Genomic DNA, 19,474 nt, shown 5'->3' with positions numbered 1-19,474 from the left:
TTTAAACAAGTTCTTACTGCTTGCAGGTAAGCATCGCCTTTTCTAATAAGCAGTGTGTAAATAATTAAATTTAAAGAACGTTCTCAGTGCACTTTTTAAAATATCCATACCTTGTGCTTAGTTGTGTTTGTATTCTCCAAGTCGCACAATATTAGTCACAGTTTTGCGGCTTAAAGGCCTTTAACACGTAAATTATAGCGAGGAGACGGTTGCCTTATGGCCTCTCACTTTGAGGACAATGAGAAGTACTTCAGGGAGAGCAGGCCTACTTTCTGTAATGGAAATAATCAGAAAATAAAAAATAGAACTTGGAGTCCCAGCATTGCCGAGGTTGGCAGGGAGCTCTGGAGATCTACTCCAACCTCCCAGCTCCAAGCAGGGCAGGCTAAAGCGGGTTGCTCAGGGCCTTAACCAGTTGGGCTTTGAGTATCTCCAAGGATACTGATGGAGTGTATTTAGCTAATAGCGTAATTTATTAAAATGTATGGTAGGAGCAGTGTATTAATAACAAGCAGCATGTCAGTTTTATTTCTCTACTATTCCTTTATTGAATTCCATCTTGCTGCTGGGTCTGTTGTTTAATATAATGCTTTTGAATTTGTCTATAATTTTTAAAAGCAGAAAGGACACAGTCTCTCAGAAAAAAAAGGCAGTATTTGTGGCCAAGGGAGTGAAAAAAGGCTAAAATTATGAAGGTTGTAAATCTATTTATTGAGTGTTCTAATTAGCGGATAGTGATGTTGGGTGGTAGGGAGGATACTGATAGGGATGGTGGGTTTGCAATTTACAGTACACCTTCAAAATTTTGCTTTTGTCATGATTAGATGAGTGTCCAAGTAAAGTATTACTTTTGCTTCCTACTATTTAAATGCAGAAGCTGCTTCGTGGGTCTCGATGTGTTAGTACACCTTTCCCCTTGGAAGCATACAGGGGAAATGATGAAATGTGATTGCTGGTGCTGCCTATCTGATGCTTTCTTTCATTTTCTTCCATTAAAATCTGCCAGGAAAAGGCCAGCTGCCTCTACCAGATTTTCATGGGATGTGGCTTTGTGTGATTTAGAGTTGTTTCTTTCCCTTTGGTATTTTCTTCTTGCTGGCAGAAGTTTTGCAAACAGCAAGGACAGGTTTTTGTTGTTGTTGTTGTTCCTATGTTCAAAATACTAAAGAAACACATTTAGTTCTATAGCTGGTAGTAAAAAGTTGGGTTTTTTTCCCAGATATGCAAATGATTAGAAAAACAGCGGGGATTTTGAACTTCTGGAATTTACGTCTAATCTTGTATTTCTCTTGGAGCTTAGACTTAGAGCCCCACCAGCCTCCCTCTTCCTCAGGCTGAGGTTTCGCAGTAGCTTGGAGCCGACCCTGAGCACCATTGCTGAAAGGGGAACCTCGGCTCTCCGCCGTCTTTTGATATGCCTGCTGCCTGTGTTTTGTTGGTACTGGTGCTCTTGCAGCTGTTCTCTAGCAGACTGATCAGCCTGAAAATTAGTAATTTCTTTTTTTTTTTTCTTTTCAGCTTATTTTCAGGAGGTAGATTTTTTTTGATCCAGCTCACCTCACAGCTACACAAGTGCTAATGCCAGCCTTTGGGAGGTGGCAGAAATATCTGACCGGGGCCAGGCAGGAGCATGGAGTTGCCCGTTTCACAGGCAGTCCAACCTTGAATTGGATTAACACAGCTACAGTAAAATAGGATAACATTTTGAGTGTGGTTTGGGGTTTGTGGTTTGGTTTTGTTTGTTGTGGTTTTTTTTTTTCTTTTGTGTCCTCTGTTTTGTAAGGCTGCTTCAGTACTCTGAATGAAATATTTTAGGTAAGTGGCAATTACTGTTGTTAAAAGTGCTTAAGAATTCAGGTGTGTGGTATGTGATCATAGAGCTTTTTCTGTATGACAACAGTTGCCCTATATGAAGTGCCATGCAGCAGCACATGTTCAATATTCTGCCCTGAGATACCAATCTCTTCATGTTCAAAGTTTTTCCTGGAAATACAAAACCTGAAGAGGATCTATAATAAAGTAATCAAAGAGATAGTATGTAGAGGCGGAAGAAAAACAGTAGCACACTATTATGATGGATGAAAAGAAACTCAAAACCCTATCTGTTTTTGTAAATTTGTTAATTTGCATGGACAGATGTTTCTTGTGTGTGTTTTCTCTCTGTCTTTCTATGTGTAGTATTTATTTTGCCTTATAGCAACCATTTGTTGTAGAGTAATGGGACCTGTCTGTAAGTGTCTGTTGTGTTCTGTTGTCTTGGGGTTCAGGATTCAAACTGTCCTCCAAAATCACCGTTCTTTAGGTGGATCTCAGCAACCAATGTAACTTAAGTAAACCAGAGCAGAATTAAAATAATTCAGTGTACAAAACTGAGTCAGTTAGGTTTTGTGCATCCAAAACATAAACCTTCTTGAATCAGGATTTGAGTTTTGAGTTGTTTTTTAACTCCCTAAAGTGCTGTGTACATTGTATTTCTAGGTATATGTGTCCATGAAACAAGATGGAGAGAAGATAGTATAGTGAAGTGGTGTACTTGTGGACAGAATGGCTTTCCTGGACAACCCAACAATTATACTGGCTCATATTCGGCAGTCACACGTGACCAGTGATGACACAGGGATGTGTGAAATGGTCCTGATAGATCATGATGTTGACCTGGAGAAGTTTAATCCCTCGTCAGCATATGGGGACAGTGGTTCAGAAACACAGGGAAGCAACGGTGAGACTCAGGGCTATATATATTCCCAATCAGTTGATATTACCTCAAGCTGGGACTTCGGAATCAGAAGACGATCAAACACAGGTAAGTGATGTTTGCAGCCAAGATAACATTAACCTTTTAAATTCAGTTTCTATTAGTCTGGCTTGCGTGGACAAATGAGAGCATGACTAGCTAGGTATCTTGTCAAACTTCTCCTTTTGTACTGTCAAGACCCTTTTTATAAAAGGACATGTAATGATTCAGTTACTTTAGTGTGCAGTCAACTGAGTTTTAATTGCTGCTTTACTTACTCATGTACAGAGGAACATTGAGGTAGTCAGTTTTATATATATAAAAAAAAATTTATAAAGGTATCAAGTCTAAATCCCAAGTACATGCACAGTCTTTGATGTTTCTATTGTTAATGTCTGCAAGGGTGTTAACTTTTGAACAAGATAGTTATTTTCTGAGAAAAATCTACCTAGTGAGGCATCAAATTATTTGTTATAAAAGAAAGGAATGAAGTTTGATGTGAGCCAATGAAGTGAATGATTTATCTGTATTTTGTCTTCTGAAGTTTTATTTCTGAGAAAAACCTTGAGCTGGGTTTTAAGTTACCAAATTAGAAAGTTTAAGGGTGTACACCTTTTCAAAATAGACTAAGTTTGTCTTGACTGGAAGAAAGATGTCCCGTTTGTCGTTTCATATGAGAGATATCCTGACTTCTGCTTATACCCGAGGAATGCTATGAACAAAAGTTCTGCGATATAAAATATAAAATATATGAAGAGGTTGGTGCAGGGTGGTCAATACTGATCTCTTTTTTTCTGTGTTACAGTATATATTTTTCTCAAATTATTTCTGAAGGTATTATAACACCACCTAGAGCCCAGAAAAAACATCCGTGCTCTACCTAACAAGTAAAATGTTGCATGGTATTGAGTATCTTGAAATACCTTCTACAAATAGGAAGTTGTCAAAAGTTAAAGAAAAGGCAGGGTGCTGGTCTCTTATAATGGAGGGTTTGATTTGGAAGTAAGCTGAATATATAGGTGCAACTGACTGTAAGGCACGGTGAAAAGTTTAGTGTGCCAGACTGCCTAGCATTGTCCTTGAGGTCTTGTTTAGTTCAGTTGATGGTATGAGGAAGCAGAGCCAACCTTCAAAGTTTTATAGAATTGCTCCAAAAAAACTATTTCGAAGGATTATTTTACCACGTGAGTAGACTGATATAATAATCTCCCTTTAAATTATGGATTGAAACTATTTCAGTTTCCACTTGGTGGCATATTCTAAAATAAGGGTTAGGACACTCAGTCCATTGGCAAGCCAGTTTTTTGCCTCTTTTCATCTGGCACTTTTATATTCCGTTGTGTGTGCTGATACTACCAAGAACCTACTGCAATTGTCAAGGCAACCAGGCTATGATTTGAAACGGAACAGGGTGGAAAAAAGCCTAGAAAGAAAGCGTGTTGATCAGTACTGAACCCTTTTCAAAAACACAGGAAGAGGAATAAATTAAATAGAAAATTAACTATTTTTAATATAAATGCTTTTTGCATTGTACAAGTACTTATCTAAGTTCTTGATGGAGGAAGACAGAGACATACATACATAGAAGAAAGTGTTCATACATCTCATAAGTACAAAAACTCATTAACTGTGAAATCTGCAATTTTTGCTCATAAAACGGGCAAGCATAAGGACATTTCTTTTTTACTTAATCCACAACTACCTAAGTAGATTTATCAAGAACAGGAACATTTGTTGTTTGAAAAGCAGATAATGGTTTATAGGTTTGGAAAGAGAATAAAGTGTAATTTTGTGTATCAACAGGTAATAGTGGCAGGCTTTTTTAACATTCAGGCTCTTCTTTATTCTCCTTGGTTTTATATACTGCTAAGTAAAATTATTTCTGCTTATACTGGCTTTAACCTTTGTTTTTTGGAGGGAGTATAACTTTCTGTTATCTTTTGCAAAGCTGATTTGTCATAAAATACCTTACCAGGATAGTATCTTTTTCATAAATTGTAGAAATAATGTGTTAGTGTAGAAGACTCAGCACATCTCTGTAGAGACTACAGAAGTGTTGGTCATTAGGTAGTTCTCATGTGGGTATGCAAATTTGGAAATTAATTTTACATGCATTCCAATACCAAAGTTGTCCCCTTAGTCTTGAAAGGGATGTGCAGTAGGTGAGACATGTTAGGGTATGGCGCATTGTGTTTGGGAGAACAGAGGTAGTCTGCCACGGAACTCTTCCTCCTTTTCTGCAGGGGCTGGATGGGTCATCGGTGGTCTTTGGCTCAGGGCTGCCTCTCCTCACTGCCTTCTGTCTCCTGTATCCAGAGGGGTAAAAAAAAAAGTGGAGACAGGTCTGTGTGAGGTTTTGGGTGTGTGGGAAAGCAGCAAATTCTCCCAATCTACGCGACCAGAAACAAAGACTCATTTCGTTGCTAATAGTTAATGAAACAAGAACTACATTTGGTCAGTGACATTTTTCAAACCAACATGCCTCTTGTGAGAATGAACCTTAAATAATTCAGATTTGTAATAGATACTGATAATTCCATCAAATTTAGAGTTGCTATAATATAATCCCACAGTAAATGATCATTTGTGATCAACTGTAGATAGAAGAATAGAATGGAGTTAGCGAAGATGGTGACTGCGCTTTAGTACGTTTGTTTTGACAAGGGATGAAAGTATCAAATAGGATAAAAACATGCATTATTTTTTACTTCATCCATTGTTTACAAACTGAATTTAACAGATATTTTATGATGACCCATTTTGGAAGAAAGGGGTTTGGAAGGTAATTTTGAGCTACAGTCTGGACAGTAATTGGAAAAAAAAAATGTTTTTTTCTTTCAGAATAAAATATCTACGCTACAATAGTGTCTTACCCAATATTTAAACTTATAAGCGGGGATACGTATTTCATGAAGAGTGAGAATCATAGAGGCATTCAGGCACTAACCTCATGTTGACTTAAATGGGAAATAAGCATCAAAGTCCCTGTTTGTGTTTGTACCATAAACTCCTTGTTAGAGCTGTTAAACCTCAAAGTATTATTTTTTTCAACAGTTCCCAGCTTGAGAGGTTTTATGGGGGCAAAAAAACCCACAATTACTTCTGTCTCCGCAATTCAGTTCAAAGACTAAATGTAAGAGAATAATACTAGGAGGGGTAGAAAATATTTATTAACTTTTTTTAATTGGTGAAATGGCTCAGGGAACTCAAATTGTATCTAAAAATTGTCAGAATAATTTAGCATTTTAGAATCTCTTCTGCAAACCCATTTTAGTTAATGAATGATCTCAATACATCAAAATTGCTAATATATCCAGCAAATTGTTTCCTTCAGTGATCAACATTATTAGTCCTACTTTCCAGTCTAATCTGCTTTCTTATTTTGAGTGGACACTTCATAACATCGGTTATTTCTTGTGGTCATTGTCTTGGGTAGCTTCTACCAGGTTTAGCTGACTATTTCCTGAGAGAGATCTTGCTGTTTACAAAAAGATAATTTGAGGTATTTTCTGGTACCCTGATCTATAAGTTCTTTGATATTCTAACTATTTGAGGCTTTTTTCCAAACCATATTTTGAAGATGGAGTCAGAATATACATAAAGAAATGTTATATTCATTTTAAGATTTGACTAATGTTGTGAAGATACAAATCATTTATTTTACTACCTATAAACTGTTTCGGCACACTGAAGAAAAAGCTATGCTAATTTATATAGCTTTGACATTTTATAATTTTCATGATTTTTAGATAAAGGATTTTATATTTAAAACTTTAATAGTCTAGTCTGAGTTCATTTATCTTTAATTTTTGAAACGGGTAGAGTAATTCATAACAGTAATTTTATTCCTGTAATGTAATATTCACTTCAGTTCATTTGTGCATTAAAATTCCTTTAAGACCGTTATTAATGATTTATATAATGAAATGTCATATTAATCACAGAAGTTTTCACATTTTATTATTCTCTTCCATGTTAATACTATCTTTATGATCTCTATTAATGTTTTATATCCTCTAATTTCAATTATAAATCAAGAACATTTTCATGTTTTTGTTGGTATTTGCTTTTCAGGGGTGCCACCTTTAAAATTTTATGACTTTTTCCCCTACATATGCAGTATAAACCATCTTTATTCATATAAAGGTAGTTAATTATGTCTTTGTTTATAGTAAACTTTCATTGACAAACTTATAGTTATAATATTTCTTTTCAAGCTCAGAGACTAGAACGTCTGCGGAAAGAGAGACAAAATCAAATAAAATGCAAAAATGTTCAGTGGAAAGACAGAAATACTTCTTACTCAGGTAAAAAGAAAATATCTTCTATTTTCCTGCTGTTTTTATTTCTGCTTTTGACGGTCACAACTTTTTTCGGTTTGTAATTTTCACTTAAGCTTTCAAAGCATAGAGGAAACACTAATTATTGTATTTGCCTTCCGTTTCCCAGTTATGTGTTTCCCGGCGTTTATTGGGTAGGGGGGCTGGTGTGCTACAGGCATCTCGTTTGTTTTCAGCTATGACTGGGGCGTTCCAAATTATTAATAAAGGCAAAGTAAAGAAAAAATGTTTTAAACCTGGTTTGTTGGTCTGAACTAATTCAAGTGGCTGCTTTATTTTTTGCAATATAAGGTGTTGATACAGTGTTTGTGTATTCTGTCATCTTGTAGCAGCGTTATCTTCTAAGGCTTCTATTGTCTCAAGGAGCAGGAAATGGAGTTAGTGAAGCTCTTAGTGTTACTGTGAGGTGTGTAAGGAACAGGACATGTCTTTGCTCTGTGGGTAGGTGATTGACAAGTGTCTGTATTCAAAATGCAGGATCTTTATCTCAAAGATCTTAAAGGTCTTTTCCAGCCTAAGCGATTCTATGATTCCATGTAAGTTACGGCGTTCCAGCTATTTCCAGTGGCATTTGGTGTGATGGATGTGATGAAGCATTTTGTAGAGTTTACTTTTATAGAATATTTTTGTGGTTACTTTTCTAGATAAAGGGAAAATCTTAAGAAATATATATATATATTTATATATATGATCTGCTTAACTGATGAAAGCATGATAAATGCTGCCTTAGCTTATCTAGCCTTTCCTTGGAAAAACTATTATCACTGATTTCTCAAAAAATATGCTATTCTTTTTTATTATTATTACTATATAATGAAGTATTTCTGACTGGATGTTCTACATAGTTTAAATTGTAATATATGAAATGAAAAATCTGACTCAATTCTCATATTTTATAGCTCAAGCTAGTATCTGTTCCTGTTATATTTGACATGCATTCAAACCTTTGTAAGGTCTGTCATGCCTACTTCTTTCAAAATTTGTGTATATCTTAATGAGGTCCCTCAAAAAAAAATCTCTTTTTTTTTGCCTAAGTCCTTGTATCTTCCTGGCTGTCATTTGAAGAACCTTCTCCAGCTCTATAGTATCTTTTTTTAGAGGAGTGAACAAAGCTGCTCACATGAGCAAACACGGTTGCACTAATCCTTAGTACAGTGTTCAGCTATGTTTGATACATCTGGTAATGCATTCTAAAATGTTTTTGCCTTCCTACTTCTGTAAACAGAGTTGTAAGTTTTAAAGTTTAATCTACCATAACCTCCAACTCTTTGCTCAATATTTTGTAGCATTTGACCAATGATAATGCAATTCTCTTTTTCTTCTTTATCCCTAACTATGTACTGCTTGATATTTCTTTACACTGAAATGCACTCAGACTCCAGTTTCCTGCTGCGTCCGTGCTGTTTATGTTGTCTTATTCATGTGGGCTCCACCGTGACAGTTAGTTCTTTTATGTGCTGCCCTGGAGATAGACATAATCTGTCAACCAGCAGTAACAGAGGCGTCCCCCTCTGTAAGAGTGTGCTGGGGTTGCAGGCAAATAGATTAGTCCCTCCCTGCTGCAGAACAAACTTAAATAAAAAATAAGTGACATAAAAACTCCGACCACTTACTATCTCTCTTTATTGGCAGAGCTGATTTTCCTTCTCTGATTAGTCACTGAGATTCTGCATGTTTCTCACTTACTTGCATGAAGAACAACACAGTAGGAAGAGGCCAGGAAAGAGAGGAGCCCTAAAGGATATCCACTGTATCTTCCTCTTTGTCAAGTGTGTGTGCATATGAGGCTTTGTCTGTTCTGTTCCTTGAGTTTAGGTTATTGGAAATTATGTGTGAAAGCAAGAACAACAGAAATAGCTGTTCTTAGATGAGGGGGAATTTGGCTGCCCTCTTCTAACTGTGTTTATCTGAGCTTTAGACAAAGTCGAGCCTATGATTGACACTAAACTAAAAGGATGCTGGACAGTTGTTGTTTTGTCCTACGTTAGAGTCTGATGACACCACCTCCAGAGATCACTCATCAGAGATATGTCTTACTGTAGTGAGAAACTCTTAGAAGAATTTCTGCTCTCCTGCAGTTGGATTTGTAGTCATAATTTGAGGCATCTGGCAACTGAGTAATTTTTTTGATTCCCATTTTTAATTACTATGTACAGAAATAAAAATACACTAACCAAGGTAAAGGAAAGTGAGACACGAGTAATTTTGTGCATGGTAATGAGGAAAAAAAGAAGAATATTTTTCTAATCATCATCTGTTTGCCCACTATCATGAGACAAGCTGTTTGCTTTGTCAGGAATGAGTCTGAAAGATAAAGTGATAGTAGGGTATGGACTTGAAAAAGAAAATCTCCATGCATTTGGAGTTGGTTAGGGGATTAACAAATATAAAGATGCCTCAGGGGTAGCTGACTGACTGGAAGCAAAGTGTAACACAGTGGAGGTCTGGGTTTTTTGTTCTGCTGTGCCACCAATTCACATCACCTTTCTGTGCATCAGTTCTTTTTTAGTAAAATGGAAAGAATGCTTAGCTTCATGAGGTGTAGAGATCAAATTATGTTAGTAAAGCAGTTGAGACATGGTTTAGTCTTCGAGACATGGTTTAGTGGGTTTAGCAGGCATGGTGGCATCAGGTATACGGTTGGACTTGATGATCTTTGATGTCTCTTCCAACCGTAATGATTCTATGATACTATGATTCAGCCCATATAGAATAACTCATATAACTAACAAAAACTGAAAAATTCATATAGTATAGACTAAAGGCAAAACTTAGTTTTAATTGAGAATTAAAAATTATGCAATTAAAGCTAGTTTAATGTAAAAATATAAGCTGGGGTTTTTTCCCCTGAAATTTGAGAATTTTAAATATTTTTTTTCAGTGTTTTTAACTGGAACTCTCACAGCCCAAGTCTATTAGGAATTATTTGACAAAATGCTCAATGGAAGGTTGTAGTTTTTCAGAAATCTCATCTACTAGCTTTTTGCACAAACCTGTAGAAGGTTTTGGGTTCTTCTTCCTAAATGAGTTGACTTTTGAAATTATGAAGTTTTCTGGAAAAGGAAAACTGTATCTCAGCCAGCTGAATTTACAGTCTTATAGAATGTGCTGTTATTAAACTCTACAGTCATGTGAGGTATTTGACTTGAGTAAAAGCTATGCAAAACTCAAAGCAAAACAGATGTCACACTAATGAATTCAGAAGAATTCTTGAGATCCTGTTTTTGCACATCCCAACAAAGGAAGCAATAAACAAATCATCTTAACATTTCCCTAGAGTCAAAACTTGAAGCTAAAAGACTTGCATTTTCACTTGAACCAATAAAACCGTTATATTGGATTGCAAGGTACAGAGTATTTTCCAAATGTCCAAGAAATACCAGTTAAGGGTAATATTCTAGCATAATTGTAATATAGATTGTTTATTAAAAAAACCCCAGAGATAAGCTTGTTACAAAAAAAAACCCACACAAACAAAAAAACCCCACAAAACCAGAATACCTAATGGACTTTAAGTTGCCACATTTAAAAAGGATTAATCAAGCTTTTTTGGTTAATCGCAGCCTCCCACAAGACTGTTGGGTGTCTCTTAGTGCCAGTATTTAGCACTTTTGCCAACTGTCTGAATTTTCAGGCAATCTGCTGGTAAAAATAAACTGAGCTTTTGACTAGTTATAATTTGACAAGTTTTAATTTCACATTTTAAGAAATTAACCAACTTCCTGGAGATCAAGTCCCAAGTCATTCTGCCTTAGGAGCAGTTTCATTTCCCTGGAGGAGCAACATGTAAATCTTTGGGATGTGAGAGAATCCAAATGTAGGAACGCAGAGCAGAGTCGGTCTAGGAGTGCTGGTGTTGATTCTCAGGTAGTGATTAATGGAGTTTGGGGGTACTTGGTTCCTAGAGCAGATGTGGAAAAAACTTGTCCAGATTTAGTCACAGTTTCTTGCAGATGAGACCCATTGGTACTGATATGCTAAAATACCCCAGGCTCTGTCCTGATTTTGTAGTGTCCTTATAAGAAGCCCTAGTTTTTTTTGTTTGTTTTTTTTTTAAGTATGCCTTTATATTTTGAGTTAAACTGTTGCTGGAAATTCGGCTATGCAGTTTCTTCATATAAAAAGAGCTGCTTGTCAGAGACTTTTATGAGCCCTCACAGACCACACAAAGACTCACTGTTATCACCTTTGTTTTTAGAAAGCTTTTTCTTTTTTTTAATTGTCCAGACTGGTTGTCTGGAATGATGTTTTCAGGTTTGACATTTTTTTGAGAAGACCATATCTGATCTGCCATGAGAAGTAAAATCTGAAGAAATTATTCTTTTGCGTCAGATGTAGTCCCAAGCCTACTGCTGACAGAATAGTGACATTATAGTATAATAATGGGGTAGTATAATATTGTGCTGTAATATAGCATAATATCATGTGTTACAAGCTCAGTCTGAAATATTTTTGCATGGCACATTGTAGATATGTCAACAGTTCTTTTGCATAGCATTTACTTCATTTAGAAAAAGGTAGGCAAGCAGAAAGACCAGGAATGTGTAGTTTTCTCTTTGAATCTTGATTTTTAACTTGGCTCAGGTGGATCTTGTAGTGATCAGTTCCATTCTCTGTATGGGAAAAATTAATCTTATCTTCAGTCTAAAGAGTAGCATCGTTCCAGCTTCTGATGGTTTCATATCTTTGGGCTATGAAAGAGTGGTGTTAGATTCTGCCCCGCTAAAACATTTGTTGTTTTATATATTTGATTTTGTTCTCCCTCTTATAATGTTATCTTTCTGTGGTAAACAATAGCCTTTGTACATCTCCTCATACAACTACTCTGATCTCTTTTCTAATCTACAGCAGAGGAGCTGAGCTCACTATTTGAAAAAAAGAATTTCAGAGTAAAATCTCCATGTTCTGGGAAGCAGTCAATACTGTCTGTGCGACTTGAACAGTGTCCACTGCAGCTGAATAACCCCTTCAATGAGTACTCAAAATTTGATGGCAAGGTAAGTGGACCAGATGTTTTTCTCTCATATCCAGGAGGTCCCTGACCTGAAGATGATAGGCTTTGGGCAGTTCTTGTATGCATTTAGTTGTTCAAGCTTTAATTAGACTTTATAGTAGGCCATCAGTTATTTTAAAGTGATTATCTAGAAATATACTTCTCTTAGTCCTAAATTGAATGGTTCCAGGCTCAATAGAACCATTTCTCCTGTTTTCATTACAAAATCATGGCCTTACCATTAGGCATGCCTGACCTTGCCGTTTTCTTCTCCAGCAGGTTAGTTAGGTAAACTTTGAGTGTAGCAGAGTCCTAGGACATCTCTCTACAGAGTTGATGGTGAGACCCTTTGTATAAATGATTGGTTATTTGGCATTTAAAAAAAAAAAAAAATCTCTTCTGTCTAGCCACATCACAGCACTTGCTGAATATTTCATGATTTATGCTATCTTTATCCTCAAAATGCTCCAATGAGAGTGGGACAAGCTACTGTCTGTGTTGAGGGTGGAAGACTGATACATCAAGAGGTCAATAGCTAGGGCAAAAAAATAACTAAACAATGTAGTTCTGTGCAAATACTCATTTATGTAACACACAGAGGAGGTTCGCTACAAACTTGGCAGGTCACATTCATTCCTTGACTACATTCATTTCAAGAGCTTGCATTTGATATTACTCAGAATTGTGGATAACTCTCTTTCCTTGTGTGTGGTTTAGTTACTCTGAATTATCAAATACTTTTCTCTGTTGTAAACTCTAGAAATTGAAATATAAACATTGGTGTGATGGATCTGTGTCATATTGTTCCAAAACAATTATAAATACTGCACAGATCTGTTTTCTGCTGGATTTGTTTGTGGAATCTCCTGTGGGAGTATGAAGTTTGAGCTTCATTACCATTGTGATGGAAGAATTTCATATTCTGTTAAGTATTCTTGAAGTGGAAAGTCAGATATGTAATACCACGAGCATATCTAGAAGTATTTAGAATATATGTGAAACGGTAACCCTTAGACTATGATCTCCACTTAGCAACAGCTGCCTTTTGTTGTTTTATACTTACTAGCTTGTAGTATTTAGTGCTAATTCAGTTTTTCAGACTTTCTGTCCTCATTAATAAATGGTAGCAATACTTTAATGCTGACAACACTAAGGTGCCTTTTTTATAAACTCAAAGCTTGCTGTTCTTAAGTCATGAAATTTCAGTTCGGCAAACATTTAAATGTACTTCCAAGTCATGCACAGAGGAATTAAAAATAAAATACTACTTTATTAAGAGAAATCTGATTGTAATTCAGCGGCGTCCCGGTCTTGTTGGTTTAATACTTGAACATAATTTGGGCTACCTGCTAGAATTTTTCTCAGAAACTTGAGGAACTTAAGCATGTTTCCTTCCCACTTTGACAATCCAAATTACTTTTTACTGTATTAATAGAAATTATGGTTGACTGTAATGAACATCCTAATCTTCATATTTTAGAGTCTGATACATTTAGCGGGTGTCTGGTACATTTGAAGGAAATTACACTATACATATACCTCAATGTTACTCAATTGTGATTTGTAGGCTATGATACGAACCAACTTGATAGTGATCTAGAAATCAAAATGCCTTTATAACGCTCTAAAATAATTGAATTCAAGTTTTGTTAGAGTAGAATCTCACTGTATTAATTGTAACAGCATTGTTTATATGACTCTGGTAAGTTGGTCAATAGTACGCTTATAAAATTTATTCATACTTCCGTATGTGTTGTCTATTTTTAAATACCTACTTCACTATCTGAGATATAGAAGAAACATAATAGTTCAGTAGTGAGTTATTTTACTTACTTCGGTTTTGTTGTATTTTCAGACAGGAAAGTAAAATCAAAAACCATCTAGCTTTTTAAAATTATTTTAAATGAAATATCGTAGGTCTCGTATTTATTTTTATTGATAATATATGAGCAGTATTTTTCACATAAATTCAATTCTTTCAGGGAATAGTGCCTGACTTATTTACATAATTAACAGAGCCACATATCTCTTGGGGAAATGGTACATAATTGGGGAGAGGCAGGGGGGATGAGGAGGGGGTAGGGGCCTAATTAAACATGTCTTAAAAAAAACCCCTACTTAATTATGTTTTTACTCAAGGGATCACAGTGGCTCTGAAATCTTTAAGATTATAACTAGGCCTTTGGTTTGTATGTTTATTTGAGTTTTATAACTCAGATTTCAGCTTGTTGAATAACACCCATTTTGTGGTTCAGTGGCAAAGCATGAGGAAAGCTCTTTACCTGCTGTATCTAAGGTCTTTGTTCATGTGTACTCATCTTAACTGCATTCTGAATGGCTTTAACTTACCACTAATTCAGCTCCCTAACTGACCTGAAATTTAATAAACCCATTCTCTTCAGGGCCCTTCCTGCCCCCTCCCTCCAACATTTGATGTATTGTTTTAAGCTAATCAGTTAAAAATAAGAAAACATTGCATGCTGTAATATCAACCAAGCCAATTTCTTAAAATGCTTACATCTTGCAGGTGTTTCCTGCCAGATTTAGTGTATTTTTCATAACCACTTCTGCAATTTTATGAAATAATAAAATTTAAAGCGCTCTAGCTTCTTCTTGTTATGATCAGTTCATTAATTATCAAAATAGTAGAGAATGTGGCTTGTGAAATGCAACCACAATGGAAGCATTCTAATCAGCTCAAGAATTCAGGTGATTCTTGCCCCACAACTACACAACACAGATCTGTGGCTTTCTCTTACATTATAAACTTCAGCTCCTAACAAAAGACACACACACAACTACTCTTGGCTGTATCTTCAAGTTTTTCCTTAAAATAGTAAAAGTAAACCTAGCCCCTGTGTCTGTTTGCATGGTTTGTAAATCACATGGGTTATACATCTTGGTTAATAAGTCTTGAAAACTCCTGCTAAGAATATTGTATTAAAAGAAGCCTATAGTTATTTATAGTTACTTCAGTTGTCATTTGTATAGAAAATTACTTGAAGGCTTAAGAAATCAGTGGCCAAATTGATTTCCTTTATCTGCCTGCAAATTGAATTATCATCCATTTTATAGATAACTTCATGTATATTTCTGTTTACAGAATTTGGAAAATCAAATTTTGATGGCTTGTTGTTCCAACTTGCCAACTTTTGATAAGGTTGGGAAAATAAGACTAATGCTAAGACAGATTTCAAAGTCATAGCCAGGTACCACAAATGCAACACAAGAGTGTTGTAATGGCTCATTTCAGTGACACAACTGTGAGATTTACAACATTCAGTTTACCTACACATTACCTGCCTGCTTTCAGTAAGTGTTTTAAAAACATGTGTTATCTTTTCATTCTACGGAAATTCAGATTAGTTCTTTTCAAATTGCAAGTGTAACTTGCGTGAGTTGCTGGAAAGCATGGCGATGAGTTTTCTCTGAGATATTAATCTTAAAGTGTACTGATTTGGTACAGTATTAGTGTCAAGGCTATTCAACTCCATGACCGTTCCCACTAGTAAGAAAAATGTTACCAAGTTGTAATTAATTACTGGAATAGAGGAAAATCAAGCTAGAATCAAATGTTCAGCTTTGTAGGAGCCTCGTACTGAATGAGTAACTCCTGCTAAGGCCTCTGTTTACAGTTTCCCTTGAAATCGTCTCTGAAACTGGTCCACATCCATTTTTATTGCAAGTCTCTGCTACCTTTAAGAAATTTTAATCACTGAAATGTCTTTTTGAGATGCCTGCTACCAAATGGCTGCTCCTTCTTCCCCAGAAGAATGTTAGCAAACATGGAAGTGTTACAGGGCAGTCAAAAAGAAATGCTGAAGATAGCCAAAATAAGTCAAAGGAGAAAGTTGGAAAACCACAATCAAGATGTGAGGAAGGGATCATTGAGCTCTAGAATAAACTTGAGCTACAAGGCAAAAGACCTTTCCTACATTCAGACTAGAGTTTTCTGAAGATACTTTTATTGCTGTTTTCATGACTATGAGTTGAAAATGAAGATTTACAGGAGTCTAGCTTTTCTGACCTTATAGGGGTTTTGTGGGTTTACTTGGCTGCTGGAGATAATTTAAATAAAATAGGTCAACGTGATTTTTGACTGGATAGATGCTAAAAATCCTGTTGTGAGGAACAGTACTTCTGTATAGTGTCAGAAGGTTTTTTGTGGCTAATTTTGGTAGTGGGTTAAAAACCAACAATTTTTCTTGTAGCAACTGTTGTAAAAATGATGCTGTAGAAAGCATGGGGGAAGGGATAATTCATGAGTGCTAATTGCTTGGCTGTTAATTTTCATAAGTGTTGATAGAAGCAGTTCCTTAAATTAAACTTTGTTTAAAATGTATCAGGGGAAATATTCCACAATGTCGGGCCTGAAGTGAAAATTAATATGAATGCTGTGGCAATTAACACGTACTGGTTAATAGCTTTTAGCAGCATTTTGGGATGATAGTCCTTAAATACATTTTTGCATGCTGCTCTTGTTTCAGTCTTGTTTGACTGTATGTCTGGATAATCATGAACAAATGTTTTCTACAATCTCCAGTATTAAATAGCTTTACTCAAAGTAGATAAAGAACTTAAGAAAGAAGCAATACTGTTTTAATTAATATGGAAAAATGTCTAAAATAATTAATCCAGGATTAAAATACCAGTGTGAAAAAGTGCATTTTTTTTATTTAAATGTTTTGCCCCTAAGCTGAGTAGAAGGATCCTCATCTGACTCCTAAATAAGTTTGCAGAGGGTTTCTTTTAAAGCATTTGCTTATTCTGCCAATTTTAGTGGTTTACATACTACCTGTACTCTCCTAAAATAGTTGAAATGAAGGTGTTTGTAGTGTTATCGTTGATAAAAAAAACCCGCGGGGTCAGTCGTTATGCTGGGACACCTCCTGCTGTGGTTGTACCAGGAGCCAACGCCTCGACCAAGCCGTGCTGCCCGGGCGCAGTGCCACTGGTGTTGAGCCCTGGCTGTGACCCTGGGGCTGGTGAGAGTCCAGCCGCTCCTGCTCTCGGCTGGCACGGACCTACCCAGCCTCAGCAGAAAGGTATTTCTGTGTTGCTGAAAGAGAAACAGTCCTTTCCCTTGGCTTTTGTTTGCATTTTGTTTGTATTTAGTTTTGCTGGAGGGCTACCTCTGTTGGGAGATGCTTCGACTCTGCCCAGTGCAGCTGGCGAGCGGCAAGTTCCGGGCTGGTGGCCCTGGTACAGCTCCGCTTCGGGCCTTTGGCCCTCGGTGCTGCGCCTGTCCCTGTCCCCATGGCCAGCTTCCCTCCTGCGCAGACGGCTTGCAGTGGAGGACGATGTACAGACACAGGGATGCCAGGGGAATGAAGAGCCTCGGAACAGGTTTTTGGAAACACAGGCTGCTGCTTCTTGCTCAGCCCGGTTGAAAAATCTGTGCTGCAGTTCTTCAGACACCTAAAATAAGTGCTGGAAACATGTAATGGTATCGTACTTTCCCTTTGCTGGCTTGCAACTCCCTGTAAAAGTTCTCACCCCGTCAGGAGAACTTGGGAGAAAAGTGTCCCATAATACTGAGACTCTCAGCGTTCATGATGTGCGTTTCTAATGACGTAGGGTTTCAGAACGCTCTTACGTGTAGCATCACATGCTGTGCTGTACAGAGAGCGATTCCAGTAATGCTTTTGTTAAGATGAAGATTCTTAACTGAAAAATTACCACTTTCTAAAATAAATTTTTTCATAATGATCAACGTGAGTTGTGCTAATAACCGAGTTGTATTTAAATAAAACACCCCTATATTAAGAATGCCTGGTTTGTTCTTTACTGTGTGGAAGCTGTAATGATTTTGATGCCTAATCAGCGCACTTAACTGTTTCCTCTGCCCCCACAGATTCCGTGGGTTTTGCTGGGTAGAGAGAAACCCCGCGCAGAGGGACCAGTTAAATACTGTAATGGAGATTAGAGCACAAGAGTCCTTGCATTTCCGTACGGTGATTAAAATATATTAAGCTTGACTGATGCTTAATTTAAAATACTTCAGAATGTGTTTTGTTATTTCATACAGAGAAGCCATTTACAATGAGATAAGGAAGCACCTCATGATGGTGGGTAAAACACTTATTTTAAGTAACTGGAAGCACAGACGGAAAACTGTTGTGAATTCTGCGGTGGGAACAGTCAGCTGAAGAATCTGCTTTGCGTAGGTGCGGCGGGGGACGGCCGTGCGTGTACGGCGCTGTCTGCCATGAAGTGTTTTCACATGCGCGTGGTGGCTCTGGTACCTTGCAAAAACAATGGGGAAATTCTGTAGCCACCCTTCTGGCCTGAAGTGTAGCCTGGGGTAGCAGATAAGAAGGCTGAATGTCAGTGTTGCACTGTCATCTCTGTTCGGGGACTTGAATTTTATCTCCCAATTCCAGGCGTCTCACTTGCATTAAAAAATATTTTTCTGGCCTTATGCAGATTAAATTAATGTGGATCTGTTTTGATTAACTTTGGCTTGAGGGCACATGCAATTCACTTCTCCCTTGTCTGTACTCACTTCCGTGTCTTTTGTTGCTGTTGATTGTAGGTGCCCTTACTAGACTGCGTTGCTGTCTTACAGAGGAGATGCTATATTGAAACTGGATCTGGTTTTGTTCATGGCTAGTTGGCAGTCTTTGAACTCACTGAAATGAGTCAACAGTCCTGTTGGGATAGTGCTTTCCAAAGGACTTTGTTGTCTTGTGAAACCCTCTGCACTCTTGGTGTGCCCATGTCGGGAATGTTTTATCAGTACTGCCACACTTCTGTTACACTTAAACTCTGAATAAGATGATACTTGAAAGTAAGTTTTGAAGAGCTGCAAAGTATGCTAGTATGTAACAAAGAATTAAATAGATTTGTTATGTGTGCATTTAGCTACAATTCATTTTAATTGTCCTTATGAAGTTAAAAAGTATTAGCGTCAGATAAAGATTCATCACCACAGTATGATTTAAAGCTGGTGCTATAGAAAGCAGGCATGTGTTCTGGCAGATGTTTATATAAGGCACTGTCTCTTCTGACAGCAGTTAAAAAGTATGGTTGTAGTAATCAAATTGTGGTGCAGCATCTCAGAGGCTAGAACCAGATTGAATTAAAATAGATATAAGATTTATGAATAGCAATAGCTGTGATAAAATTTCACTACCTTCTTTAATGGGAAGGACCTTTACACAGTACAAGAATAAGATTTTAAATAGTGCCTTCCAATTTTGTGGTTTTCTGGGTTTTTCCCTTCCCCCTGGAATGATACTGGATTATGGAGGAAGAATAAGCATATTTTTGTCAAAGATACTATACTGCATTTTTAGGGCTACATAAATATTATTTCAAGAAGAGCATGGGATACTCTGATCTCAGTGTTCATATTTCTACTACTTTCATGTTTCCATATATAGGAATTCTATATTTGCATCTCAG

General features: G+C 36.8%; 1 protein-coding gene across 1 annotated transcript in view; it reads left to right on the top strand.

Annotated features, from left to right (window-relative positions):
• Nucleotides 1–2,478: 2,478 nt before the first annotated feature.
• The window catches only part of MAPKAP1 (mitogen-activated protein kinase associated protein 1), a gene marked incomplete at its 3' end in the record, with an annotated part of 83,265 nt that continues 66,269 nt past the window's right edge, over nt 2,479–19,474 (top strand). The window contains exons 1-3 of the mRNA XM_009697278.1: nt 2,479–2,803; nt 6,952–7,041; nt 11,923–12,071. Of these exons, the coding sequence (XP_009695580.1) occupies nt 2,545–2,803; nt 6,952–7,041; nt 11,923–12,071 (498 nt within the window). The remainder of the gene's footprint in view (nt 2,804–6,951; nt 7,042–11,922; nt 12,072–19,474) is intronic.

This window comes from Cariama cristata, unplaced genomic scaffold (genome assembly GCF_000690535.1).
Source record: "Cariama cristata isolate BGI_N322 unplaced genomic scaffold, ASM69053v1 scaffold14050, whole genome shotgun sequence".
Taxonomy (NCBI): domain Eukaryota; kingdom Metazoa; phylum Chordata; class Aves; order Cariamiformes; family Cariamidae; genus Cariama; species Cariama cristata.
Note: the sequence above shows the minus strand (reverse complement) of the source record. Positions and strands in the feature narration are given on the sequence as shown.